The sequence below is a fragment of the Saimiri boliviensis genome, chromosome 12 (assembly GCF_048565385.1).
Source record: "Saimiri boliviensis isolate mSaiBol1 chromosome 12, mSaiBol1.pri, whole genome shotgun sequence".
Classification (NCBI taxonomy): Eukaryota; Metazoa; Chordata; class Mammalia; order Primates; family Cebidae; genus Saimiri; species Saimiri boliviensis.
In genome coordinates, this window is record NC_133460.1 from 12,825,511 (window position 1) to 12,853,499 (window position 27,989).

The following is a 27,989-nucleotide window of genomic DNA, read 5'->3' on the forward strand; positions in this document are numbered from 1 at the left end:
TGCATGCAACAGCAGTGGAGTCATAATGAGCAGGAGCCACAAGCCTCCATCTCATCCGGGCCAGCCATGGATGGACCACACCACCTCGCTCAAGAGTCTACTGCTTCCTGCTGTCCAAATGCGTGCAGAAACATTTTTAAAAGTAACTTTTTGGTTAGAAATTCTTTTTCTTTTTTTTTTTTTTTTTTTTGAGACAGGGTCTCACTCTGTTGCCCAGGCTGGAGTGCAATAGTACGATCTTGGCTCCTTGCAACCTCTGCCTCCTGGATTCAAGCTATTCTCCTGCCTCAACCTCCCTGAATAGCTAGGACTATAAGCACCTGCCACCACGTGGTGAGTTTTTTTGTCTTTAGTAGAGAGGGGGGTTTTGCTACATTGGCCAGGCTTGGTCTTGAACTCCTGGCCTCAAGTGATTCGCCTAAATCGGCCTCCCAAGTGCTGAGATTACAGGCATGAGCCACTACACCCAGCTGGTTGGAAATTCTTTATTAGTAGGCTGTTAGTAGGTGCTAAGCTTAACTCAAAAAGGGATTTGTGGTCAAGGCATGGTGGCTCACGTCTGTAATCCGGCATTTTGGAAGGCCAAGACAGGAGGACCACCTGAGGCTAAGAGTTGGAGTCCAGCCTAGACAACATGGTGAGACCCTCATCTCTACAAAAAATTTTAAAAATTAGCCAGGTGTGGTGGTGTGTGCCTGTTGTCCCAGCTACTCAGGGAGGCTGAGGTGGGAGAATCGCTTGAGCCCAGGACTTCGAGACTGCAGCGAGCCGAGATCTCACTACCGCACTCCAGCCTGGGCGACGTTGTCAGACCCCGTCTTTAAATAAAAGTGGGGAGCTAGGCCGGGCGCGGTGGCTCAAGCCTGTAATCCCAGCACTGTGGGAGGCCGAGGCGGGTGGATCACGAGGTCAAGAGATCGAGACCATCCTGGTCAACATGGTGAAACCCCGCCTCTACTAAAAATACAAAAAATTAGCTGGGCGTGGTGGCGCGTGCCTGTCATCCCAGCTACTCAGGAGGCTGAGGCAGGAGAATTGCCTGAACCCAGGAGGCGGAGGTTGCGGTGAGCCGAGATCGCGCCATTGCACTCCAGCCTGGGTAACAAGAGCGAAACTCCGTCTCCCAAAAAAAAAAAAAAAAAAAAAAAGTGGGGAGCTTTGTGATCAGACTTGTTTGGGAAACCCTGGCCTATCCACACACACTGCAGATAACCTAGAATGAAACAGAATGGAACATTTCTCAAACTTTCTGGACTGCAGACACTCTGGACTGGGGCGGCTCTTTCTTCTAGCATTCCTCAGATCATTCTTTGGGAAGGAAGCTCATTGGCCTGGTGTGGCATTTGCAGACTGCCCCCCAGCGTCCACTGTCCCCTTCTTCTATTGCCTGGAGTTTCCGGATGTGCACATGGAGAACCAGCCTCCCCTGTGGCTAAGAGGAACCACGTGAACACGTTCTGACTCGCGAGCTGTGGGTGGGAGGGAGGGATGTGCATTCTGTCTTCCAGGTGTCTCCTCAAAGGGCTGGGGGCCAGCCTTGGAGGCCCTGCGGCTTCTCCTGCCAGCTGGAATGGGGAGGTGGCAGTAAGCTGACTGGTGCTGGGGGGAGGAAAGCAACATCTGGAGGATGTCAGAGTAACAGGGGTTCCTCAGTGACCTCGTGGAACAAGGGAGAGTGCTCCTATCTAAGCAGTGTTGTGTCAGAGACAACAGCTTTCATGCTGTTCAAGCCACTGCTATTTGTGTCTCCCTGCTGGAGCGGCCAAACCTGTACCTTAACTGATAGACGTGGCACACAAGGTTCCCTGTGACGAGGCTACAGCCTACCTTCCTATTCTGATTGCCACACAGACAACCACACACCTGATAATCAGGCTAAGCAAAAGGGTTTCTGGGGCTGCAAGCATCCAGGCTGGGTCTTTCGGGAAACACCTCCTTTGTTTTCCTCTGGGACCCGTTTTCCTCCCAACTCTCAGTCCACATGTGGCCCCACGGTGGGGATTTGAGACAGGCCTAGCCAATCCACCCATCCTGCCCTCACAACACACTCTGACCAGCCAGTTCAGGGATGGAAGCTAAGGCAGCCAAGGAGAACAGCCCTGGATTCCTGTTAGAGCCGTGAGAAAGAGGTGCTCTCTTCTTGCGGGGTACAAAGCGACAGGGAAGTCTGCCAGGAGCTGCTGGGGACCGTTCTGTCCCTAACAGAGAGAGCAAAGAGAACTAAGAGGCTGAAGCAGAGTCCTGATGGGTTTTAGAACCCCTGGATCCAGCCACGCCTAAGCAAGCCCCACTGAAACATTCTCTTTTTTGCATAAATCAACGTGAAGAGGATTAAAGTTATTTGTAACAGTCTTGGCCCTCCCCTGTACCCTAAATTCTCCCACCTCTGTGCCTCTGCTCATGCTGTTCTCCCAATCTGAATGCCATTCTCCCAAATCTTCTCCATGCATCCAAACCCTACCTAGCTTTGGAGACAATGCTCTCTGCCTACCCAATACCTATTCTCTGCCTGACTCTATTGAGGTGGCCATGTGCCCCACTAAGATGGTCACATTGCTGGGGGCCCTTGCAGCCAGGGTTGGCCAGGAGATCCAGATATGGCAGTGCCAGTGGTTAGAAATCTGTAAGGTGGAGCTTCAGAAAAAACTCTGTTTTCCGGGTAATCAGGAGAGACTCAGTGCAGACAGGACTTCTGCCTTTACCCATCTACCCTTCTTCCTGACTGGAATGTGGATGGGATGTTTGGGAACACAGCAGCCATCTTGTGAGAATGAGGAAGAAAGCCACACACCGAAGATGGCCCTGTGAAACAGAGGAACTGGGTTCCTGGTGGGCATCACCCAGCCATGCCACTAGCCTGCCTCCAAATTCCTCGTTCAAAAGCGAGGAAACAGCAGCGCGGTCTCTAAGCTGCAGCAACAAAGATTCTGCTGCAAGCAGCTCAACTCTCTCCCACTTGGTAACCCACTCCAGGCACTTGTCACTTTTGTGTTTCTGTGACTGCGGCTCCTGTGTGGTAAAGGACCCGGGTTTTAGACTCGGGCAGTCTGTACAATTCCTGGAACTCGGATGCGTATGCCCTGTGTGACCTTGAGCAAGTCACCTAGCTTCCCTGAGCACCGGTTTCCAAATGTGTTAGAATAGCACTCATGAATCTTCATCAGAGAGCTGCCGCAAGATGACACGCAGTGCCGCAGCTGAGCCCTCGGCTGGGGCTTCGGCACACGGCGCCGCGGGGCTGTGCCTATTCACATGGCATCTACTCTGCACAGGTCACCAGACTGCCTCTCAGGTGTATGTTTCATTCGGCAAAGCCCCCCAAAGCAAGCCAACCGTGTCCTGTGGCAGTGAACCAGAGAAAGTGCCACCTGCCCTGAGGCTGGAGATAAAGCTGCCTGTGTTGGACTCAGTAAGCAGGGGAGCGAGGAACCCAGGGCGTGATATGTAAGGGAGCCTCACTCTCAGGCCCCGACCTGCTCATGCACAAATCCCAGCATGAGGTCTCCTTAACTATTCTGCCCCAGGGACCTTGCTTACTTTACCCTATCCTGGCCCTGTTACTGAGAGACAGAACAGGACACAGAGAATGTGTGTGAACTCTAAGACTCACGTAAGGGGTACTCAAGGGTAATTAGGGGCCGGGCACAGTGGCTCACACCTGTAATTCAGAAGGCTGAGGTGGGCGGTTCACTTGAGGTCAGGAGTTCGAGATTAGCCTGGCCAACAAGGTGAAATCTTGTCTCTACCAAAAATACAAAAATTAGCCAGGTGTGATGGTGGGTGCCTGTTATCCCAGCTACTCGGGAGGCTGAGGCAGGAGAAATTGCTTGAACCTGGCAGGTGGAGGTTGCAGTGAGCCGAGATCATGCCACTGTACTCCAGCTTGGGCAAGAGAGTGAGACTCTGCTAAAAAAAAGGATTATATCTCTGGAGGATGAACTGGGGAGGAATTGCCCTAGAAAAAGCAATTTCCTAGAGCTGGTCCTTGAAGCAGCAAAAAAAAAAAAAAAAAAAAAAAAAAAAAAAAAAAAAAAGGCGGGGGTGACAGTGGTGGTAGTAATAATTAGGGCATGCATTTCTCTTGAAGCCCTGAAGTTAGAACCTTTCCCCTCTACAATATTCAATTCCCTGCATGTTTAGTAACATAAGGATTTTTAGATGTTGAAGAAAATGACGTCAGAATCTTACTGACATACAGGACTCTAGCAGTTTGGACAGAACTCCTTTCTGATCCAAGCTCACATGACCCGCTCCCCAATCAGTGCTTTCACACCACGGGCCATGTCCCTGGGTGCCACTCCAAGCACTGAGGTGCATTTGCTCATTTAGCGTTTTTTTTTGTTGTTGTTGTTGTTGTTGTTGAGACAGTGTCTTGCCCTGTCACCTAGGTTGGAGTGCAGTGGCGTGATCTCGACTCAATGCAACCTCTGCCTCCCGGGTTTCAAGCAATTCTCCTGCCTCAGCCTCCTGAATAGCTGGGACTACAGGTGTCTGCCACTGGGCCCAGATAATTTTTATATTTTTAGTAGAGATGGGGTTTCACCAAGTTGGTCAGTCTGGTCTCGAACTCCTGACCTCAGGTGATCCACCTGCCTTGGCCTCCCAAGTGCTGGGATTACAGGTGTGAGCCACCATGCCCAGCCGCTCATTTGGTTCTAAAGGCAAACCGAGGGGAAACTGAGTCACAAAAGCATAAGCCACTTGCCCAAGGCCACACAGTGAGGAAGTTACAGAGCCTAATCAGAGGTCTGACTCTAAACCAAAGAGAGACCATCATTTCCTGTAAAGGGCCAGAGAGTATTTTAGGCTTTGCAAGCTATGTGGGCTCTGTTAGTATATTCAGCAGTCCTACTGCAGCTCAAAAGCAGCCAGGGGCAATGACTAAATAAATGGGCATGGCTATGTTCCAGTAACACTTTATTTACAAATAAGGGTTGAGGCTAGATTTGGCCCAAGGGCTGTAGTTTGTGGATAAACCCTTGTTCTGCATCACCACACCGCACTGCCCCCAGCAGGCACGTTGAAGAATAAATGTGCTCTACTTGGGCTGGGTGTGGCGGCTCACACCTCTAATTCCAGCTCTTTCGGCGCTAGACAATGCAGGAGGACTGCTTGAGGCCAGGAGTTTGAGACCAGCCTGGGAAACATCGTGTGATCCTGTCTCTACAAAAAAAATATATATGTTAAAAAACAATGTGTCCAGCCTGGGCTACAGTGGCCTTTGGACTGGGATTAGAGAATTTCCCAGGCTGGGCGTGGTGGCTCATGCCTGTAATCCCAGCACTTTGGTAGGCTGAGGCAAGCCGAACACTTGAGGCCAGGAGTTCAAGACTAATCTGACAAATATGGAGAAACCCTGTTGCTACCAAAAATACAAAAACTTAGCCAGGCATGGTGGCATGCGCCTGTAATCCCAGCTACTCGGGAGGCTGAAGCAGGAGAGTCGCTTGAACCCAGGAGCCAGAAGCTACGGTGACCTGAGATCACACCACAGCACTCCAGCCTGGGTGACAGAACAAGACTCCATCTCAAAATAAAAAACAAACAAACAAAAAAGAAAATATCCCGGGTATATCTAACACAATAAAGGAGGCAAGGGCTGCGGTGACCTGAGATCACACCACGGCACTCCAGCCTGGGCGACAGAACAAGACTCCAACTCAAAAAGAAAAAAAGAAAAAAAAAGAAAAAAAAAATTTCCTGAGCATATCTAACACAGTAAAGGAGGCAGGGGCTGAGCTACAGATCATTTATCTTAGCGAGATGGTGGAAACGGCTGAAGAAAAGCAGCTAGGGATTCTCCCTGGGAGAGCAGGGAGAAGGTAGGGTACAGCAGGAAAGTGCACGTCCACGCCCTCCAACAGGATGGAGATGCCGTGCCCCTCAGGACTCCCAGTTCCCCCTGCTGTTTCCACCCCCCACCCCCCCATGACCCCCCCCCCCCCCACCGCCTCTTAAGGCGCAGCTTCCTCCCAGGCCCTGTTAACTTGCTCTTAGCACACGCGTTAGCCTCGGCGCCAGAGCCTGTGGAGGGAAAAGCACTACACGGAACATATAACCAACACTGGGGGTTTCCAGGCCCGGATATTCCTGGAGGTCTTCTTGCCTCCACTGGGATGAAGCTGTAAAGGCTTTGAAGTTCATCACTGAGACGAATTTTCTATCATATCTCCCAGGAGAGCAAGCTCCTCCCTCCTCCCCAGAAACTACTCAATTAACATCCAAATACTAGGAGGCCTTCTAGCTGGGAAGAGACGGCTTGACAGGGGGCAAGGAGGAGGGACCACGGGGCACGGGACCCAGGCCTGAGGAGCTGCATGACTCACCAGCACCAGCCAGGGCCTGGGGTGCGACCTGGCCTCCCCATGGGTTTCTAGTCCTTTGTCAAGAAAGAGGGGGACTAGACTAGGGCCCTGCTACTCTAGTGTGGTCCATGGACCAGCAGCATTGTTCTCTCCTGGGAATTTGTGAGAAATGCAGAATTCCAGATCCCTCTTTGGCCTTGGGAATCGGAATGTGAATCTGAGCAAGATCCCAGGTAACTTACACGCACACACATTCAGTTTCCAATAGCACAAGATCAGGAGACCTACAGGGCTTTGTGGTGGAAGCCATTGTTTCTGCATGTCCAGCACGCATTCCCCTGTGTTTGGTGAAAGCACCCTGTTTTTCACTTTTTGAGATGGCGTTTTGCTCCCCACTTCTGGTCCCGGACCCAAGAGAGTCACATGGGACTGAATCTTCCCTAGAGAGCGGAGGAAGCACGTGACCCAGGCCTAGCCAATCAGAGTACGCGATTCCCCTGGCCACGGTGATTGGGTGACTGGTTCTGGGCGGGGTGGGGGTGAGGCAGGATGCAGTAGCAGGGTGGCAGACCTAAGTGGGCAGCTGCTGGTGACTTGCCTTGGTGCCACATGGGGCTCAGTGGGGGGGTTGAGAGATGAAGAATGGGTCGTTATATTGTTTGAGCTCCTGGACCCAAACGTGCCTGAATTTAACTAAGATAACCAAGAATCGGGATGAACAACTCTTCTAGCCCTGGATTTGAATTGAAAGCATGAGAGAGAGCTCTAAGGTTCAAGGAAATCTCAGGTCTCTCTCTCTCTCTCTCTTTTATTTCTTTGAGACGGAGTCTCACTCTGTGCCTAGGCTGGAGTGCAATAGCGTGATCTCGGCTCACCCCAACCTCAGCCTCCCGGGTTCAGGCAATTGTTCTGCCTCAGCCTCCCGAGTAGCCGGGATTGCAGACATTCACCACCACACCTGGCTAATTTTGTATTTTTAGTAGAGAAGGGGTTTCACCACATTGGCCAAGCTGGTATCGAACCCCTGACCTCAGGTGATCCACCCACCTTGGCCTCCCAAAGTGCTGGGATTACAGGTGAGAGCCACGCGCCCGGCCTCCCTCTCTTCTTCTATAGTTTCCCCATCTTCCCTTTAGCACCACTGCTCACCTCGCCCAGGTGTCAGGACCCAGGTTTGCAGTCAGCATTAAGGCACTCAAATCAGCAAGCTTTTACTGAGCGCCGACTGCATACAAGGTTCTGAAAACAGGAAGATACAAAACAAAACAACAACAAAAAATTAAAACCCAATGCCCTGCCCTCAAGGAGGTCACACAGCACATATAATGGGAGAATGTGTTTATGAAGCAACATGTGACAAAATTAATGTGGTCCAGAAAGAGTCTCTAATGCTGAGTGGGTGCTGGAGAGGGGAATAAATAGTCCCTCCATCTGGCCTGCTCTCCCGCCCCCAGCCCCAAGGAGGCTCCTCTGCCACCACTGGGAGGAGATTGAAAGCAGCCCTGCCCACACGGAAGGCTCACCTCCAGTGAGCAGCCCAGGCTGGCAGGTTCCAACCCAGCCCCCCAGGCCGTGCACAGCTCCCTGCCTCCCACCTCCACGCCCTTGCAAGGGATGATGACTGTGCACCTGGCTGGCTCCCCGCTTGGCACGCTGCTGTACCCGAGTGGGTGTTTCAAAGCTGCTGCTCTTTCCTGCCCACTTGCAGAACCCAGACCTGGGCAGACCCTTGTAGTATCAATCACATGCCGGAGAAGGATTTAAAAGCCCTGATACCCCCAAATCCATGTTCTTTCTTGCCAGCCCTAGGCCAGCGTATTTCATACCCAGCCCACACTCGGCCCAGTTCATGCCGAGAGTTATCTGTTCATATCTGCCACCCCTCTTCGCAAAGCGTTCCAAACGGTGTGCATTAAAGCTTATTGTCAAGTAGAAAAAAAAGAGCAAGGCTGGGGGCTGCCCCGAGTGGTTGTGCCGGAGTGCAGTATGCAAATGGCTCCCTCTAGAGGTAGGAAAGCTCTACCATACGGACGGGCAGGTCTAGGGTGGGGAGGTCTGCCTGACTTGCTGTGTTCGTCCCACCCGGATTTGTCTGATCTCTTAGAAACAGCAGCCCTCCCCACCCTGGCAGTCTGTGCTGTGCAAGGCCACCGGAAAGGCTGATGCTTCACAGTGATTTCATTTGTTGTCCTCACTGCAGGGGTCTCAGAACTCAGGAAGAAGATAACAAGGGACAGGGCCCCCAGCACGTCCCATTTTCACTTGTGGGTTTTTCTGAAGGGGCTGAAGCTGCTTAGGCCACAACAGGACATAGGAGGTGGTGGCTGAGTGAGAGCGAAGCCTCTGCGTTAATAATTGCAATGAACTTGCTTTAGAGACCTTTAAGGAAAGCCCACCCCACAGTAAATTGCTGGAAGGCCAATCCCTTCACTAGCAATTTAATGCTAAGAGCGATGACGTTCATCAAAGCGGACAGCATTTTGGTAAACGACGGCTCTGTTGATTAGGCCGCTGTCCACCCAAGTATTACAAGGCTGAGGAAGCCATAAATCTTAATCCACGGATAGCAGCAGAAAGATCTAAGGCCTAGAAGTGCTGGGGGGAAAAGGACAGCATGAACAAGAGGCCATAGCTCACCACCAGCCCATTCCACAGGGAAGGCAGCAGCTCGGGAGGCCATGATCCTCCCCGAGCTCCCAGGAATCGGAGGACCTTGGGAAGGGTTTTACAGGTGGAGGTCGGCAGCCTCTTGGCCAGCAGCCAGCATTGGAATGACTCTGTGACCTTCCGGCCAAGGGATCCGGAGGCCAGTGCAACCGGAGGCAGCCCCCTCCTGTCAGGGCGGCTCTACCCAAATGTGCTTTCTTATTTTTGGGTGAGACCATAAGAAGAGAAACCTGTTCTCCTGGAGGCGGTGAATGCACTGGGCTTGGTCGGTAGAAATGGGGTGTGTGACTTAAGATAGTTTCAGGGCTGGGCGCAGTGGCTCACGCCTGCAATCCCAGCACTTTGGGAGGCCAAGGTGGGTGGATCACCTGAGCTTGAGAGTTCAAGACCAGTGTGGACTACAGAAAAGACCCTGTCTCAAAAAAAAAAAAAAAATATCCAGCAAGACAGCCAGGAGGAGAGTACAGAGGGTGAATGTGGAGGCCAGGGGGCTGGCGGACGGTGAATAGGGCTGGGACTGCAGGCGCTCACTGTGCATTGGGACCACCGCATCCCACTGCAGTGTCCCCCGCGGACCCGGCCATGCCCAATATGAATACACGAGGTGACCGTGTGGCCCCGCTCATCCCTCCTGGTTGGCAATGCCCTACAAGAGAAACCCCAAGACTGGGAGAGGACTGTGGTCCCTCTCTTGGTTGAGTGACTTCTGAGAACTGGCCACCAGCCACTGGGGACTTGGCTGCCCTGACCACTCTGCCTACCCCCAGCTGCCTCCAAGCACGGCAGGAGCCCATCCAAAAGGGTTAGGACGGAAATCTTCCCCTCTATCCCATGGACCAAGACTCTGTCTCCATGGACTTTCTATCATGGAGAAACTTTGGACTTAATTCCACTTCTTGGAGCCAGAGCAAACCAATCCAGCCTGTGTTCCTCATGACCGTAATAACAGTGTAGACAGCACATCCAGTCTATTCACTGTTCTACCTCCAGTCTCTTTGATGAGAAGCTCCAGGAGTCACGGTTCCTGCTCACGCAGCGGCACTAGGGCAGTCAGGGTTTGCACCAGATGACCTGGTCTCTAAGGGGCTCCAGTCACAGGCAACTGAGGCAGGACGGGGTGTCTCATCTAGGCTAAGCAGTGGCAGCCCAGTCTGTGTCCAGAGACACAGAGATAAGCTGAGATTCAGACTATCTCTGTCTTGGAAACTTTCAACTAACGAACATGGAGGGAGTGAAAAACAGCGTGGAGAAGGCATGACGGATCAGGGGAACATTGAAGCTACGAGTCAGCGGCAGCTCGGGGACGGGGAACAGAGGTGCCAGGAGCAGAGACTGTGGAAGGTTGGTGGAGAGAGAGAACCCTGCTTTAAAGGCTCCCTGTTCCTCCTGCAGCCTCTTGGCCCCATGGGTGGTCCTTTCTGCACACATGAACCCAACGTGTGAACCCAAATGTGGTGCTCTACTGTTTCAACCCTCTTGGAAATTTCTCACATTTAGATTGAAATCCAAACTCCTGGTCGGGCGTGATGGTTCACACCTGTAATCCCAGCACTTTAGGAGGCTGAGGTGGACGGATCATGAGGTCAGGAGTTCGAGGCCCGCCTGGCCAACATGGTGAAACCCCATCTCTACTAAATATGCAAAAATTAGCCAAGCATGGTGGCGTGTGCCTGTAGTCCCAGCTACTCAGGAGGCTGAGGCAGCAGAATCGCTTGAACCTGGGAGGCAGAGGTTATAGTGAGCCGAGATTGTGCCACTGCACTCCAGCCTGGGAGACAGAGTGAGACTCTGTCCCAAAACAAAACAAAACAAAACAAAACAAAAAATCCAGACTCCCTCCTGTGGTCCTCTAGGCTTTGTATGACTGGTTCTTCCTACCTGCAGTCCTTACACCCTCATGCCCACCCTTTCCGCCACCCTATCCTGATTGCCATGCCGCCCTTCAGCTTGTGCCCGGAGCCCACTGTCCTCGCTAGCCCCTCACCTGAAACCCTCCCCCAGCCACAGATCTTTCCAGGGCTGGCTCCAGGAGATTCTCAGGACTTGGCTGTGATGGGGCCCCTTGGGAGGCTGTGCTGCCCACCCTGGTGGAAGGAACACTTCCCCCGACACCCTCCCTCTCAGGCCGCTGTCCTCTGTCGTTCCTTCATCGCACTGTCTCCCGATGTGCTTGCCTGCCTTTGGTCCTTTGCCTCCCCATCCTCCCTACCCCCTCCCCATCAACATGAGCTCCAGGAGAGCAGGGCCAGCCTCACTCCCTGCTCAGGCCCCAGTACCTGTAAGTGCCAAAACTGAGTACGTGCTCAATACATGAGCATGGAATGAATGAAGTGAAGTATGAGTGAGCAAAGGAACACACTAGAGTGAAAAGCCCTGAGGCCTACAGTTCGAGCTGCCCTCCCGTCAGCCCCTCCGCTGATTAAAACAACAGTCGACACCATTCACTGACTGTTTCTCCTGTGCCAGGCACTGCTTCAGCCTCTCTCCAAACACCGGCCCATCTGATCCTCATTAATTGCCCTCATTAATTACCATTACCAACCCCACATGACAAATGAGAAAGCAGGCACCGAGGGGTTAAGCAACTCAGCCACTGTGCAGCTGGCAAGAGGCGGAGCCAAAGCTTTGCACTGGGGCTGCTGGAAGGTTCCAGGATCTGAGCTCTTAGCCATTCCTCTGGACTTGTCTGTCACCTGTTCTCACCTGAAGCAGCAGACAGCCCCTGCTGAAGGACCACCTGTAATGCATGCTGCACACACTCCCCTCCAGCAGCCCTGGGAGGTTTCACTGATGATGAAACCAGAGCTCAGAGTGGTTACGTGGCCAGCTCCGGACACACAGCTCACAGAGGTTATGTGGCCAGCTCCAAGACACACAGCTCACAGAGGTTACACAGCCAGCTCCAGGGCACTCAGCTCAGAGAGCTTACGTGGCCAGCTCCGGGGTACACAGCTCACAGAGGTTACGAGGCCAGCTCCAAGACACACAGCTCACAGAGCTTACACAGCCAGCTCCAGGGCACTCAGCTCAGAGAGGTTACGTGGCCAGCTCTAAGATACAAAGTTCACAGAGGTTACATGGCCGGCTCCAGGGCACTCAGCTCAGAGAGGTTACATGCACATAGCTCAGAGAGGTTACACGGCCAGCTCTGGGGCACACAGCCAGTGAGCAGTCCAAAGCCCATTCCTTCCACTCTCCAGGGGCTACAAATTCAAATGCCCCTAAGAGCCAGGTGGGAAACGGAAACATGAGATAAGAGAAACCATAACCTAAATCTGATAGTAAGCCACAGCTGCCACTCAGCCTCACCACTGCCGCTCCGGGGAGTGGTGGGGACTTTGGCAAACAGGAAGGCTCATGCTCTGTCCGAAGGCAGCAGCTAGACAAGGCTCCTGCTGCCTAGCGGGGAGGAGGATGGCCCAGAGTGGGGGCCAGATTTTCCATTTTTTCCTGGGAACAAGAAATCTAGATTTTTATTTTTTGAGATAGGGTCTTGCTCTGTCCCCCAGGCTGGAGTGCGTGATCATGGCTCACTGGACCCTTGAACTCCTGGGCTCAAGCAATCCTAACTGTCTCAGCCTCCCCAGTAGCTGGGACTAGAGGCGTGCGCCACTATGCCTGACTAATTTTTTTTTTTTTTTTTTTTTTTTTTAGTAGAGATGGGACTCACTATGTTGCCTGGGCTGGTCTTAAACTCCTGAGCTCAGGTGATCCTCCTTCCTCGGCCTCCCAAAGTGCTAGGATTACAGGCGTGAGCCATCGCACCTGGCTAGATATATTTTTAATATAAAAGCTTGTGAATTTAAATGTTGGCAAGCTTCTAAAAGTCTTTTAAAAACGTTTTGAGTCAAAAAATCATTATCTGGGGGCAAGTTTGAAGCACATGCTTCAAGTGGTTAACTTCTAGACTCTGCCAGATCCGCCCTCCATTTGTCTGAAGTCAGCTGTCACACCCTCCTCCCAGTTAAGCAGTCCCCATGTCTTCACAGCCGGAGCTTCAAGGTCAGGAACTGAGCCTTCTTGGATTTTTTTTTTTTTTTTAACCCTAGAGCTTTGCACAGTGCCAGGGCCCTGCTGGGTGCCAATACATGTGTCAAATTAACAGATGATTTCATTCATGACACATGTTGTAGTTGCCTCGCCACTTCTGAATGCTCCCTGGTTTGTCTCTATCTTTAAGGGTAGTCCCCAAAGGCCTGCGTGTGTGGAACGGATCCATGCTCTGGACTGGACCGGAGGGGGCTGGTACTCAGGACCCATCCCACACTCCCCTGGGAGCCTTTCTGTGGGGTAGAGGCCAGAAAGCCAAATACTGTATTTCCCAGGCTCCCTTTCTGAAGCCATCCTCACAGGGTTAACAAGAATTCTGTGCAGAATATAGTCATAACTCAGCATTTATCACCTACTTCCTTATAACTGAAATTCACTGGATACTGACCATTAGCATTCCCATTATTCCTTATAGATTTCTGACCATGGGATCATAAGGTTTTTGTTTAAGAATTGCTTAAGATGTTTTGCAGATCTTAAATTCCAGCAGAACAAGTGACGCCGGCCAGTCTGAAGGCCCCGACCGATGAACGGGATCTGCACGAGAACGCAACGTCTTCATCTCCCTGTCCCGTGACTTCACCCTGCACTCTTCTATCAATCAAGGATCTCCACATGCCAGCCCACTCCAAAACCCTAAAAACGGTAGCCCCAAACTCCTCTGGGAGACAGATTTGAGGTTTCCTCCCATCTCCTCGTTTGGCGGCCCTACAATTAAACCTCTCTCTCTGCTGAAACCTGGTGTCTGTGTGTATAGACTTGCCAGCATTGCACAACGGACCTATTATGGCTAAATTCTGGCCTGGGTTCTGTGTGTGATTTAGGTGCAGCCAATCAGATGGCCTCACACGAGCCAGGGAAAGCAGAAGTGAGGTGAGGAGAGGAAGCAAGTAGATGCTGGCTCTCAGTGCTAAGCACAGTCCTGGAGGCATTGGGTTCTTTAACAATGTCCCTGGCTGGCCAGCCACGCTGCGGGGCAGGGTCTTCAAAACGTTGCTCTAGCGGGCGTGGGGGCACTCTGAGACCAACAGCTGGGGTAGTAACGCCCTGATTCCTGGACTGCAGCTAAGGTGATGCATCCTGATGCTGATCCCCCACCTTCCCAATGGTATCCTAGGCAGCCGCTCTCCTGGCAGGCCCAGGCTAAGTGACCATGCTTTTCAGGCACTATTCCTAGAGGCCCAGCCCAGAGTCCACTCCTCCCGCTAGCCCAAGGACTTTATAAACACCCCGATTCCCTGAGCCGTATTTCTTTCTGCTTAAAATAGCCTGAGTGGTCTCTGCTGTTAGGCACTGACTGACCCCTGACTGATACAGTGTAGAAGGACAATTACAGCCCTCGAGGCATCAGGAAACCAGGAAATTAGCTATGATTAGGCCCTGTGAAGTGTGGGACCACAAGGAGAGACTAGGGAGGATGCTAATTAATCTTAGGCCAAGTTTTTTAAATTGCAGACTCTGGGGCCAGCTATTAAGCCACAATCTAAGACACAAATAAGGCTCCTGATAATAGAAAGCTCTCAAAACAACTAGAAGAACTGTCTTAAGTGAGAGGTGGAGAAAGGCCTCATTAGCAGCAAATTAATATTCATTGCAGGGGACAAAGGGAGGCCTCCAGGCTGTATGACCTCCAGGCCTTGCTCCTCAGCACTTACACCAGGCAGGGACGCCCTTCCCCAATTAATCAAAGACTTGAAGATGCCCCTGTGGGGAAGCAGAAAGATCAGGGTTTGTAACCCCAGGGTCAGAGTTCAAATCCCAGCCTGCCCTCTTCCTTAGTAGCTATGCGACCCTGAAGAAGTCACCTTACCTCTCTCGGCCTCTATCTCTTCAGTAGCACAATGAGGACATTTACTGACCTACTGGGTGATTGCGGGTGGACTGATAAAGCATTTATTGTGGACCTGCGTATTTAGTAGAGTGTGAACTGTTGTATGGTAATAGCTCCCAATCTTGGTGAACACAAGTTTAAAAATAACAACAGGCCGGCGTGGTGGCTTATGCCTGAAATCTCAGAACTTTGGGAGGCCAAGGCAGGAGGATCACTTGAGGCAGGAAGTTCAAGACTAGCCTTAGTAACACAGTGAGACCCTGTCTCTAATTTAAAAAAAATAATAAATTTTAAAAAGAAAAACAACAATAATTTAAAAAATAATCACATTGCTTAAGCCTCAGCAAGTTAGAATCTCTGGGGGGTGGGGCCTGAGCATCTGTATTTTAAAAGTTCCCCAGACTATTTAAATATACAGTCAGGGCTGAGAAATAAAAAGAAAATCTCAAGACCCCAGCCAACTGAATGAACCCCTTCTTGGCCAAGGGAACCCCAGAGAAACCTTAAAACTGAGTTCCCATCCATGATGGGATGGGAGGTCGGACATGCCTCATTATACCTCCTCTGTCATTAACCACCAGGAGGCTTTCTTTCCTATGTGTTAAAAAGAATCCAGCCCTTTTCAGCTGGGCGCAGTGGCTCATCCCTGTAATCCCAGCACTTTGGGAGGCTGAGGTATGTGGATCATCTGAGGTCAGGAGTTCAAGACCAGCCTGGCCAACAGAGTGAAACCCTCTCTTTACTAAAATACAAAATTAGGCAGGCATGGTGGTGGGTACCCGTAATCCCAGCTACTTGGGAGGCTGAGGAAGAAGAATCGTTTGAACCTGGGAGTCCGAGGTTGCAGTGAGCTGAGACTGCACCACTGCACTCCAGCCTGAATGACAGAGCAAGGCTCCATCTCAAAAAAAAAAAAAAAAAAAAAAAGGCCGGGCGCGGTGGCTCAAGCCTGTAATCCCAGCACTTTGGGTGGCCGAGGCGGGTGGATCACGAGGTCGAGAGATCGAGACCATCCTGGTCAACATGGTGAAACCCCGTCTCTACTAAAAATACAAAAAATTAGCTGGGCATGGTGGCGCGTGCCTGTGATCCCAGCTACTCAGGAGGCTGAGGCAGGAGAATTGCCTGAACCCAGGAGGCGGAGGTTGCGGTGAGCCGAGATCATGCCATTGCACTCCAGCCTGGGTAACAAGAGCGAAACTCCGTCTCAAAAACAAAAAAAACAAAAAAAACAAGAAAACCCAGACTCCAGTACTGATATCAACCAACAGCATGCCTGCTGCCCCTTCCTTCTGTGGTTTCCACATATCTGACCAGCATTTCTTCCTGGTAAGGGACCACCGACCACGGAGTGGTTTTGGCTCTTCTATGGAAGATGCACAGTGAGAGTTTCTGTGTCCCCTGATTCACCTTTTGACATCAGAGGCCAAAAACTCCACCCTCAGATCATACTAACACTCGCATTTTTGGACCATGGGATCCACGGAAAGGCATGAAGCTCAACTGCACATGCGTATATTTCTCCTTTCATAAATATTCATGACGCCTCCTACAGCTTAATGAAGATGTATATTGGGCCACTTATTCAGCGAATAAATCTGCCCCCCCCCCCCACTTATCCCTTTGAACTTGAAAGTGCAGGTTTCTGGCTTCTGGCCTGAGGCTGTACTTCCCAACTTGCCAGAGTATATACCTGGGAGGCTGCCATGCTTTCTGAGAAATAAAGCTCTCCTTTCCAAGTTTGTGAACCTCGTCATTCTTCATCTGACGGGGCTGGGACCCGCTAGTCCCAGCTAAGGTATGAGTAACTACGAGGTAAAATATCAAGAACTATATGAGCAAGAACACAGAACGTGGGGCAAAAGATCTAGGATGGACTCTTGATTCAATTCAGCCCACTTCTTAGCTGTTGACATTGGAAAGCACAGTGAACTTTTCTGAATCTCCATCTCTTCAGCTCCTTATAAAGAGGGACAATATTGAAATGTACTCTACAGTTCTGGGAGGGCAAAGGGGATGAGTTACGTGGGAGCTGAGCCTATGCATGGTACCTGGAGTAAATGCTCAGAAATGTAAGCTCTTGACGTTAGCATATCAGTCGCAACCCAAAATGGCATCTCAGTTCTTTGGGGCAGGGGCTTGGTCATATGCACCTACTGTATTCTTGGCATCCAGGACTGTAGACGCCACATAGAGGGTATTCAATAAAAAAATAGCTGAATGAATAGTTATCATGATGGGGTTCTGAATCTGACCTTCCTATACCCCCCAGTGGGGCTGGAGTGGCCCCATCCAAAGGGGAGGGCCAGGAGCAGAGAGGACTCTCCAGAGGTCAGTTCCACATGCAGAAAGGGCACCACTACCGTGCCCAGCCAGACCCACCTACTGCCCACAGGATTTTTTTTTTTTTTTTTAGACAGGATCTTGCTGTGTTGCCCAGGCTGGAGTGCAGCGGTGCAACTGTAGCTCACTGCAGCCTCAAACTTCTGGGCTCCTGCATAGCTGGGACTAGAGGTATGTGCTACCACACCTGGCTAAATTTTTATTTTTATTTTTAGTAGAGAGAAGTTCTCGCTTTGTTGCCTAAGCTTGTCTTGAACTCCTGGGCTCAAAGTGATCCTCCCACCTCACCCTTCTGAAACGCTGGGATTGCAGAAAGTAGCCACTGCGCCTGGCTCAGGGGGTTTCAAATGCTCTGATTGTATTTCTGTTCCTATAGCCACCCACACTCTGTATTGTAAAGCGCGGGCTGGGGCCACAGTCTCCAGACCTGGTGCCATCCTCGGCGCTGGGCTTTACTGGGGGCTGTCCGTGAATGGCGTCTTAAGGCTTTTTCAGCTTCTTGAAACAGCGTTCTTCGTCCATAATCTGCACGAGAGAAGAAGGAAGGAGACTTGGTGAGGCACTGATGACAAGCTCACAGTACCGGAATGGTTTGTAGCTCATGTCTAAAATGCATGTCAGTGTGCCCAGAGTCTTGTGTATGAGGACACCGACTGCAGCGCCGTTTGTAGCAATAAGACATTAGAAAACAAGCTAAACATTGAGCAAAAAAGGAATGGGTAAGTTCTAGTATATCCATGCCATGGAATAATATGTATAATGTATAGCCAGATCAGGCAGGTCTATCTATGCAGAGAACAGTCTTCAAGATACAAAGACAAGGTATAAGACAGCAGGTACAAGAGGTCGCTGTTTGTATAAAAGAGCGTAGAGGGTCAATCTCTTTACTGAATGAATGAATAAATGTACTGCTGGTGTTCTAAGTCCATAAAATCATGTCATCTGTTCCTCCCTGAAATCAGGACAAGGAAAAGCTGAATTTTCCTTACTAACAGCAAGTCTGCCTCTACCATGAAAACTAGGAGAGCTACTGGTTTCCCTCTTTGCCCTGGGCGGTGGGGAGCACAAGCTATACTCGGAGTTCAACTGCAGTGGCTCTCCTTGGAAAACATTTCAAATCACTTTCGCTTCTTACCCTTGTTGTTGTTTTGACTTTTACAATATATTAGTGGCTTGGGATCTTACCATGTCTGTGAGGCCACAGATTAGAATAACACAAATCAAAGTTACTGTGTCCCGGCAAGCCTGCAAGCTGGGCATAATTATTCTCCTTTTACGGAAGAGGAAAGTGAGGGTCAGAGAGGTCCTAATTACCTGAAGTCTCAAGGCCAGAAAGTGGCAGAACAGGGTTCATTCTAATCCAGTCTGCCTGGCTCCAGATCCTCTTATGACTTGGTAGCACAGTGGCCTCTCCAGCAAGGCAGCCCGCCGTGAAGGGCATTCTGACTCCCACTTGGGATAAGCAATCTCGCCAGTCCAATGTTACTGTATTTTATTCACTTACTTATTTTGAAACAGGGTCTCGCTCTATCACCCAGTTGGAGTGCAGTGGCGTGGTCATAGCTCACTGCAGCCTTGACTTCCTGGGTTCAATCAATCTTCCTGCTTCAGCTTCCTGAGTAGCTGAGACTACAGGCATGCACCACCATGCCTAGCTACTTTTTGTATTTTTTGTAGAGATGGGGTCTCCGTATGTTGCCCAGGCTGGTCTTGAACTCCTGAGCTCAAAGGATCTGCCCACCTCGGCCTCCCATAGTGCTGGGATTATAGGCATAAACCACCGCACCTAGCTGAGTCCCATTTTAAAGATGAGCAAACAAAGCCACAGAGAAACTAAGTGGCTTCCCATGGAAACCTGACTCCATATGCTCTGCCGTTTCATTTATTCAACTGCCCGGTCCTTTTTGGTGTCCATGCTAGGCTGGGTTGGGTATTTTTCTATTACACACAGACTTCCTGTGCTTTTTGTATAGGGCACATGAAATCCATTTAAAGTATGCATGGGTACGGGTTAACTAAATGCAGAAACCAGCGGCGGAATCAAAAATTACACAGGGGTTAGGTACTCAAGTTAAGACATATCAAGTGAAAAATCAGACATAATCCAAAATTTCCCTAGACATTTCCTTAAAGTACTGACACTTAGGACCCAGGAAATGTAAAAGCCAGAAATTTACTGCTTTGGCTGCCATTGCTCTGGGGTAGTAGAGGCCAAGACTAGTTTTAAAAGGAATAAAATAGGATTTCTCTTTCTCATTCTTATGCTTTCTGGCCATGCAGGTGTAGGTAACTTGTGTTCGTTGTTCACATGCACAGGATGTGGTTCCACAGTCTCTAATTAATAAATACATTAATTTTTTCTATTTAGACAGAGTCTTGTTCTGTCACCCAGGCTGAAGGGCAGTGGCGCAATTTTGGCTCACTGCAACCTCCGCCTCCCAGGTTCAAGTGATTCTTGTGCCTCACCCTTCTGAGGAGCTGGGACTACAGGTGTGTGCCATCATGCCTGGCTAATTTTCATATTTTTAGTAGAGATGGGGTTTCACCATGTTGCCCAGACCGGTCTGGAACTCTTGGCCTCAAGTGACCCACCTGCCTCATCCTCCTAAAGTGCTGCGATTATAGGTGTAAGCCACCATGCCCAAACCCCTGATTAATTTTAATTAACAGAGCTGTGACTCAGCCTGGAGGGCCTGCACTCACCGTGTGTCCCTTCCGTGTGGGAGGCACTTCTGGAGAAGTCAGAGTGAATGGCTTTCCGCGGTGACGATTTCAGCTCTGAGTTGGCGCCATTGACATAGACAGAGAAGCCTTGCTCCAAGTGCTCCAGCCTCAGTTGCATGGGGTCCTTGGTTTTCAAATGCTTTAATATCCTGAAAGAGAAATGGTGGCTTGTTCCTCCTCATTATTGGAGAGTCTGGGCTGCTGCACCCCACAGCCGGGAGTGAACTGCAGTTCCAACAGTTAAGCATCTCTAATCAGAGCCCAGGGGGTGTGTGCCCAGCTGTTTGTCTACAAACAACCTCTAACAGGCCCATTACCCACTCAGAAAAGCCACAAGGGGGAGACGGTTTGGGGCCCTGCAGGGAAGTTTCTGCAGCTCTCATTCTGAGGCTCAAATACACATTAGCAAAAGAGAGCACACCCGGTTCCTGCCCCGTGGTGGCCAAGGCAGAGGAGGCGTGTGTGTACACACTGCTATCATACAGCCTGGGTGTTCTGAAACAATACCAATTTTATGCAATTTCACTTTGTGTGAAACTTCGTTTGATGTGTAACAAAGAGTGGTTTTTAGGCTCTCAGGCTTTGTGAGAGAGATTTCACATCACCCCATTTACAAATCAGAAAACATCTTTTGTCAGACCAGGTGGGCTAATTTTTTGCTTCAGTGAATAGCTGTGTTCTCAAAACACTCACCGCTGGTATTTCAAAGGCCATCATTTCACATTCTAATGCAGTTAAAAAATATATCAATGCAGGCATTGGTGTAAGGTTAATAACGTGATGATCACGTTTTTTGGCTAAAAGGCAGGAGTGTGGCCAGGTCCCTAATTTAGCTTTCACTGAAGCCATTCCTTACACCTTGAGCCTGGTCCTTTACCCAGTCCTGATGTCACACTGCCACGTGTCCTCCTCAGGCCCCAGAGAACTGCTTCCATTGCACACCAGACTCGCCAGCATTTTATACACACCTTTCGGCAACCCCACATCAACTAGACTTACACAGACAAAACAGCCAACCTAGCAACAGGTGTGCCTCTTCTCGTAATTAAATAAGTGCCAATCAAATTAGCAAAATTTAAATTTTAAAAATAACAGCCATCAAGTAAAAGGTGCATACTGTGTGCTAAACTCTGTTCTAAAAACCTAAAGTCAGTTCTCATTATTCGCAGTGTAAGTGGTCTACAAAGTCACCGGGGGTTCTGAATCAGCGAATTTGGAACTACCGCTCCTAGGGGAAATACAGGGTTAGGTGCCTGTCAGTCTTTGGTCACATTTTCATGAACCAATCAACAAAGAACCTTGTGGATGTATGTTTCTGTTTAAAGATGCTTATTACACTGTTGATTCATTCACACCGAACTCACAGCCAACAGCACTATCACTCACGCCTGAACAAAGCCTCTTAACAAACGTATTTTGTTCATAAGGCACATCACAGCCTCATGCTTAGGAACACTGAACAGCATTTCTGCACTCTGTATAAGGCCAGTCCAAGCAATGAAACTGCCAGCAGAAAGTACAAAAATGTGGAAATCATGGCACTGCATACACTGCAAAAAGGACCCTTGTTTATAATATGAGAGGCAGAGAACTGTCTTTATCAGCTGGGAATGTGTGCATCAAGGGACTAAAAATTTTGCTTCTCTGCACGTGTCTGCAAATGACCACAAAATGTGGCGAGTATCCACTCTGGGGTTATAGATCGGTTTTAGTGATGACACAAATTCATAAACAGAGAATCAGAGAATGATGATGATCAACCATATGAATATGTTACTCTTTACAACAATCCTATAGCGTAATCCGTCCCCCTACTTTTTTAAGATGGAGTCTTGCTCCGTTGCCCAAGCTGGAGTGCAGTGCGATCTTCGCTCACTGCAACCTCCGCCTCCTGGGGTTCAAGCGATTCTGATTCTCCCACCTCAGCTTCCCAGGTAGTGTGGACTGCAGGCGTGCACCAGCACTCCTGGCTAATTTTTTTGCTTGTGTTGTTAATAAAGACACAGTTTCAACATATTGGCTAGACTGGTCTCGAACTCCTGACCATCTACCCACCTTGGCCTCTCAAGAGTGTTGGGATTACAAGCGTGAGCCACTATGCCTGGCCATAATCACTTTTACCATCCCCATTTAGTAGATAAGGAGTTTGAGCCACAGAAAGGTTACAGAACTTGGCCAAGGTCACATAGCTATTACAGCATATGGCAGAGGTAGAATGCAAACTTAGGCAATTTGGCTCCAGCGCCTACACCAAAACCAAGAAAACTTGTAAAGCCAGCAAGATGAGGTTGAAACTGGCAAACTTAGATACTGCTGGTAATTCATAGAACCTTCGCAGAAGTGGTATGAAAATATAGAAAATGCCATATGTTTGGTCTCTGCCCAGAAAGCACATTCCGGCAAATTGTTCCTGAGCATATGAACTCTAGGCAAGAGGACAGTCAGTGTTCAGTAATAACAAAACACTGGAAGCAACCCAAACGTCCAACAGCAGAGAAGCGGAAGCTGCTATTACACGGATGTTAGAATTATGAAGACTCTATGGAAACATGGGGGACTGTTTGTGATCTGTTCGGTGGGGGGCAGGGTATGGTGATGAAAGAGGCAGAATAAAAATAATACACAGGCCGGGGCACAGTGGCTCGTGTCTGTAATCCCAGCCCTTTGGGAGGCTGAGGCAGGCAAACTGCTTGAGCCCAGGCATTCCGAAGTTAGACTGGGCAACTCGTCTCTACAAAAGATATAAAAATTAGCTGGGTGTGGTGGCATGCACCTGTGGTTCTAGCTACTTGGGAGGCTGGAGCAGGAGGCTGGCTTGAATTGGGGAGGTTGTGGCTGCAGTGAGCTATGATCATGCCACTGCACTCCAGCCTGGGTGACAGAGACCTTATCTCCAAAAAAAAGAAAGAAAAGGACAATGAAAAAGAAAAACAAGGTACATCTGTAGTAAAGGTAAAGTTGGAAAACCGTATTTGTGGACCCAGTGTGGAAGGTGATAAATGTAAAATGAAATCGGCTGTTGGGGGAAGGTGGTGGCACTGTGGGTGATTTCTTTGTTTATTTTTTAAATGTTTCTTTAGTGGCTGATACATTCATCTTTTCACCAGTTGTGGCAGAAACATTTATTACACACTGCTTATCTCTTGCCAGCCTTGGAAGCCTGGGAGATGCCTGATTGTTAGGCAACAACATAAAACAGAAGAAAAACACAAGTAACTAAGAGACAATTTCCAAACACAGCAATAGCTACGCTTGCAGGAGCAAACAATCAAGGGACAGTGTAGGCACCCGCAGTCTCTGGGGAGCAAGCGGGAACCCCGGGGAGCCTGTGGCGGGGCAGGGCAGGGGATCTGATCACCCAGGCAGAGAGCCTGCCTCAACTTCTCTCCCTGCCTTCTGATGCCACGTTAACAGCCATGGCATCCAGTTACCCAGGATCTGGGGCTGGCGGTCCATGGGTGCCCCTCCTTAAGCAGAATGATTTATGAAAATGTAGATTTATGAAACTGATAAATTAGGAGATAATTATTCAGACTGTGAAAGGAATTGCTAGAGGAACTCCCCTACTGCAGCAGAGTGCATCAGTAATATTCAGGTGGCATCAAAGAAAAGTGTTTTTTTAAAAATTGATAGCCTATTTTGCATAAAAAGCTGTCCTGCGCGCAGGGGACTCAGATAAATCAGATTTCGCTCCTGCCCTATCTAAAAATCAAGTCCTGCCTGCCTGCCACCCGCTACCCTCTACTGGCTTTTTCCATGGCACGCTATCACTGGCTAATGTTGTATTATGGATATATCTGTGTATTTGTTTATTCTTTCTCCCCTGCACTGGAATCTGAGCCCCTGTCCACGATGCCTGCTGAATAAGGAATGCTCTCAATGGCTATTTCTTTCTTTCTTTCTTTTTGGATCTTGCTCTGTTGCCCAAGCTGGAGTGCAGTGGTGTGATCACAGGTAACTGAAGCCTTGATCTCCCAGGCTCAAGCAATCCTCCACCTCAGCCTCCCAAGTATCGGGGACTACAGGTACGTGCCACCACACCTGGCTAATTTTGTATTTTTTGGTAGAGACAGGGTCTCCCTGTGTTGTCCAGGCTGGTCTCGAACTCCTGGGCTCAATGGATCCACCCACCTTGGCCTCCCAAAGTGCTGGGATTACAGGTGTGAACCACTGCACCCAGCCTCAATGCCTGTTTCCGGAACAAGTGACCCTAAGGAACTCAAGGTGGCTCAGGGGACATGGATGAGTACCCTAGTGCTCACAGCTACCATTCATGCGACACACACCGCACCCATCATTTCCATTTTATCCCCATGTTGGCCTTTGGGGTCATGTGCATGGATGAGGAAGTGGAGGCACAGCGAATTGGGAGCACAGGGTGGGATGAGAACCTGACATGGCTAGGGCTGGGGTGGCTAGGGAGGACTCTCCTCCTCATGGGCCTCCAGAGCACGGACCCAGTTGGCAAGGAGGAGCCAGTGAGCACAAAGGGCAGGTCTCTGTGTTCTCAGGGGGAGTGCCTCCTTGTAATTAGGATTATGACTGAGTGGTGTCTGAGCTGTGTGGCTGCCATGGCACTACAGATGAGCCACATGGTTCCTCCAGACCTGTCATCTCAGGTCGCCTGAGGGGTTCTACAAGGATCAGTGATTCAAGAATCACCTGAATGTCAACTTGGGGAGAAGGCCTTTATATCAAAAGGATGGTAATAACAACAAACATTAAAAAAATTGGCCGGGCGCGGTGGCTCAAGCCTGTAATCCCAGCACTTTGGGAGGCCGAGGCGGGTGGATCAGGAGGTCGAGAGATCGAGACCATCCTGGTCAACCTGGTGAAACCCCGTCTCTACTAAAAATACAAAAATTAGCTGGGCATGGTGGCACATGCCTGTAATCCCAGCTACTCAGGAGGCTGAGGCAGGAGAATTGCCTGAACCCGGGAGGCGGAGGTTGCGGTGAGCCGAGATCGCACCATTGCACTCCAGCCTGGGTAACAAGAGCGAAACTCCGTCTCAAAAAAAAAAAAAAAAAAAAAAATTAGCTGGGCATGGTAGCCTGCTCCTGTGATCCTAAAAGGATCACTTGAGCCCAGGGTTTGGAGTGCGGTGAGCTATGATCATGCCAGGGCACTTCAGCCTAGGCAATAGAGTGAGATACTCATCTCAATCAGTCAATCAATCAGTCAGTCAATAACTGGATGATGATGATGACGACGTCGAATGCTGAGTTGGGTAGGGGGCTTGCTAGGGGCCTTCAAGTGCCTTATGTCACTTTACCCTTCAGTGATCCTGGGATGAGGCTCTGCTGGCCCTGTTTTAGAAATAGACTCGCCTATCCAGGTATGATAGCACTCACCTGTAGTCCCAGCTACTTGGGAGGCTGAGGCAGGAGAATCACTTGAACCCAGGAGGTGGAGGTTGCAGTGAGCTGAGATCCTGCCATTATACTCCAGCCTGGATGAGTGTGTGAGACTCCATCTCAAAAAAAAAAAAAAAAAAAGAAGAAAAAGAAATGAACTTGCCCAATGCCAGAGAGCCAAGGAAGCCACCAAGCTGGATCTGAGTTCCGGCCCATGGGGCTGCAGGGCTGCTACTCTCACCTGCTCCTTCCTGCTGTTTCTGGCCTCTAGCACCAGGCATCACAAGGGCTCTGAGCAAAAAGAGGTCAGAGGAGAGAGCTCACAACTGGGGGCTCCTTGGAGGGGGTGGCTTTGATTCCAGTCCTGAAGCGTGAAGACGGAGGGCAGGAGTACAAAAAGCCTGCCATTTCCCCCCAGAACCTGCAGGTCCTCTAGGATGCTTCACAGAGCTACACAGCAGAGCATCTGTGCAGGGGGAGGAGGCGAGCGCGGAGGATGGATCTCAGTGCTGGAGGCTCCACCGTCTCCCTAGCTTGCAAGACCTCGAGCAGGTCCCTAAACCTCCTGGGGTCTGTTTCCTCTTCTGTAACAGGAAACTAAAGATGCCTGCACCTCCCTGGGCTGCCATGAGGACGAAAGGATAGACTAGGTTAAAGCTCTGGCTCGGTCAGAGGCCCAGGTGGGGACCCCAGTGATGCTGATTCTCTCCTTCCTTCTTTCTGTCTGGACCTCCTCCTGGAGCTGCACACCCAGCTTTCTTGTGGGCAGGTTTTCTTGTAAGTTTCCCTTGAATGACCTTTCTCAAGGACCAAATGATCACAGCATTGCTGGATGCTTGGACCTGGAGAGCAAATCCGGGTCTACCTCCCACAGTCTAGAGATGTATATCACAGCCCCTCGCGGCCGTCACGGCTTCAGATCCAAGGGCCCTCATCTTCAGTCGATCCTCATCACTCAGCCCTCTGATCACTCCACCTGCTCTTTCATGAATCTTGTCGGGTGTGATTACCTCTTTCATGAGGTTGAGTGACAAGAATCGCTCAGTGTCCACTGGGACAAGCAGCTGGCAGGGTTTTTGCAGGGGTGAGGCAGGGCTGTCACATCTGCAGACTGTCGCCTGGAGCACACAATCACTTTCTGCTTCTTTTGTCATAGTTATAGGTGGCCTTGCACTTACCCTGCCATAGCTGGGGAGTTCTTCAAGGGCAAGAGTTGTGTGTGGACACCTGTGTTCTCTGCCTGGCCAGGAATCTCCCCCATCTTCCAAACAGAGCCCCTCCAAACAGATCTCCTGTGGGTACAGCACCATTCCTTCTTTCACTTCACCAAACTGACTCCACGGGGTGAGACTGACTTCACTGTACAATTTAGCGGGGTGGCCAAGAAGATGGCCAGTAGGACTGTGCCATCTCCTGAGACCACAGACAGTGACTGACATATATAGTCAGGATATACGTCCCCTCTAAATCTCACGTTAGATTGTAATCCCCAGTGTGGGAGGTAGGACTTGGTGAGAGGTGACTGAATCGGAGGGGCAGAGTTCTCATGAATGGTTTAGCACCATCCCCTTGTGCTATCCGTGCGACAGTGAGTTCTCTCAAGATCTGGCCATTTAAAAGTGTGTGGCACCTCCCCCTACTCTCTCTTCTGCTGTCACTATGTGATGTGCCTGCTCCCACTTTGCCTTCTGCCAGGAGTAAAAGCCCCCTGAGGCCTCCCCAGAAGCCAAGCAGATGGCTTGGTACCGTGCTTCCGGTATAGCCTGCAGAATTGTGAGCCAATGAAACCTTTTTTCTTTATAAATGACCCAGTCTCAGGCATTATTCAGAGTAATGCAAAAACAGCCTAACACAGCTGGGGATGGAACTGGGCCCGTGCCAGGCCAATGGGACCCTTCCTCAGCTCTTCTGTTGGAAGCATTAGGGGAGATCCCTAATGCTTCTAGTAGGATGTACATAGGGGCTTTTACTGGCTGTCTTGACCATCACAAGTGAAGTACCTGCCTGAGAATGGCTCTAACATGGGAAAACGCGGGTATAGAAAATGGAGCATAGTTTCTTTTGACTACATAATCTAAGCACTTGGATCCAGCTGTGCCTGAGGCCAAGAGTATCATGGTGCATTTCTTTTCTTTTCTTTTTTTTTTTTAAGAGATAGGTTCTCACTCTGTCACCCAGACTAGAGTGCAATGGCATGGTCATAGCTCACTGCAGGCTTGAACCCCTATACTCAAGCAATCCTCCCACCTCAGCCTCCAAAGTAGTGAGTAACTAGGACTATAGGTGGATACCACCCCACCCGGCTATTTAAAAAAAAATATTTTAGACCGGGCGCGGTGGCTCACACCTGTAATCCCAGCACTTTGGGAGGTGAAGGTGGGTGGATCATGATGTCAAGAGATCAAGACCATCCTAGCCAACATGGTGAAACCCCATCCCTACTAAAATACAAAAATTATCTGGGCATGGTGGCATATGCCTGTAGTCCCAGCTACTTGGGAGGCTGAGGCAGAATTGCTTGAACCCAGGAGGCAAGATGCAGTGAGCTGAGATCACGCCACTGCACTCCAGCCTGGTAACAGAGCCAGACTCTGTCTCAGAAAAAAAAAAAAAAAAAAAAAAAAAAAAAAAAAAAAATATATATATATATATATATATATATATATATATATATATATATTAGAGACAGGGTCTTGAAGTTCTAGATTCTCC

At 49.9% G+C, this 27,989-nt stretch overlaps 1 protein-coding gene across 9 annotated transcripts in view; it reads right to left on the reverse strand.

The window, feature by feature from the left end:
- The window catches only part of KATNIP (katanin interacting protein), a 226,564-nt gene that overhangs the window by 124,602 nt on the left and 73,973 nt on the right, over positions 1-27,989 (reverse strand). For 8 of the 9 annotated variants that reach the window (XM_074381905.1, XM_074381899.1, XM_074381900.1 and 5 more), the window contains 2 exons: positions 19,900-20,069; positions 17,624-17,721 (listed from right to left, as the gene is read on the reverse strand). In XM_074381905.1, the coding sequence (XP_074238006.1) occupies positions 17,624-17,721; positions 19,900-20,069 (268 nt within the window). Of the gene's footprint in view, positions 1-17,623; positions 17,722-19,899; positions 20,070-25,274; positions 25,413-27,989 lie in introns of those variants that run through there. The other variant, XM_074381904.1, reaches the window with a different exon arrangement.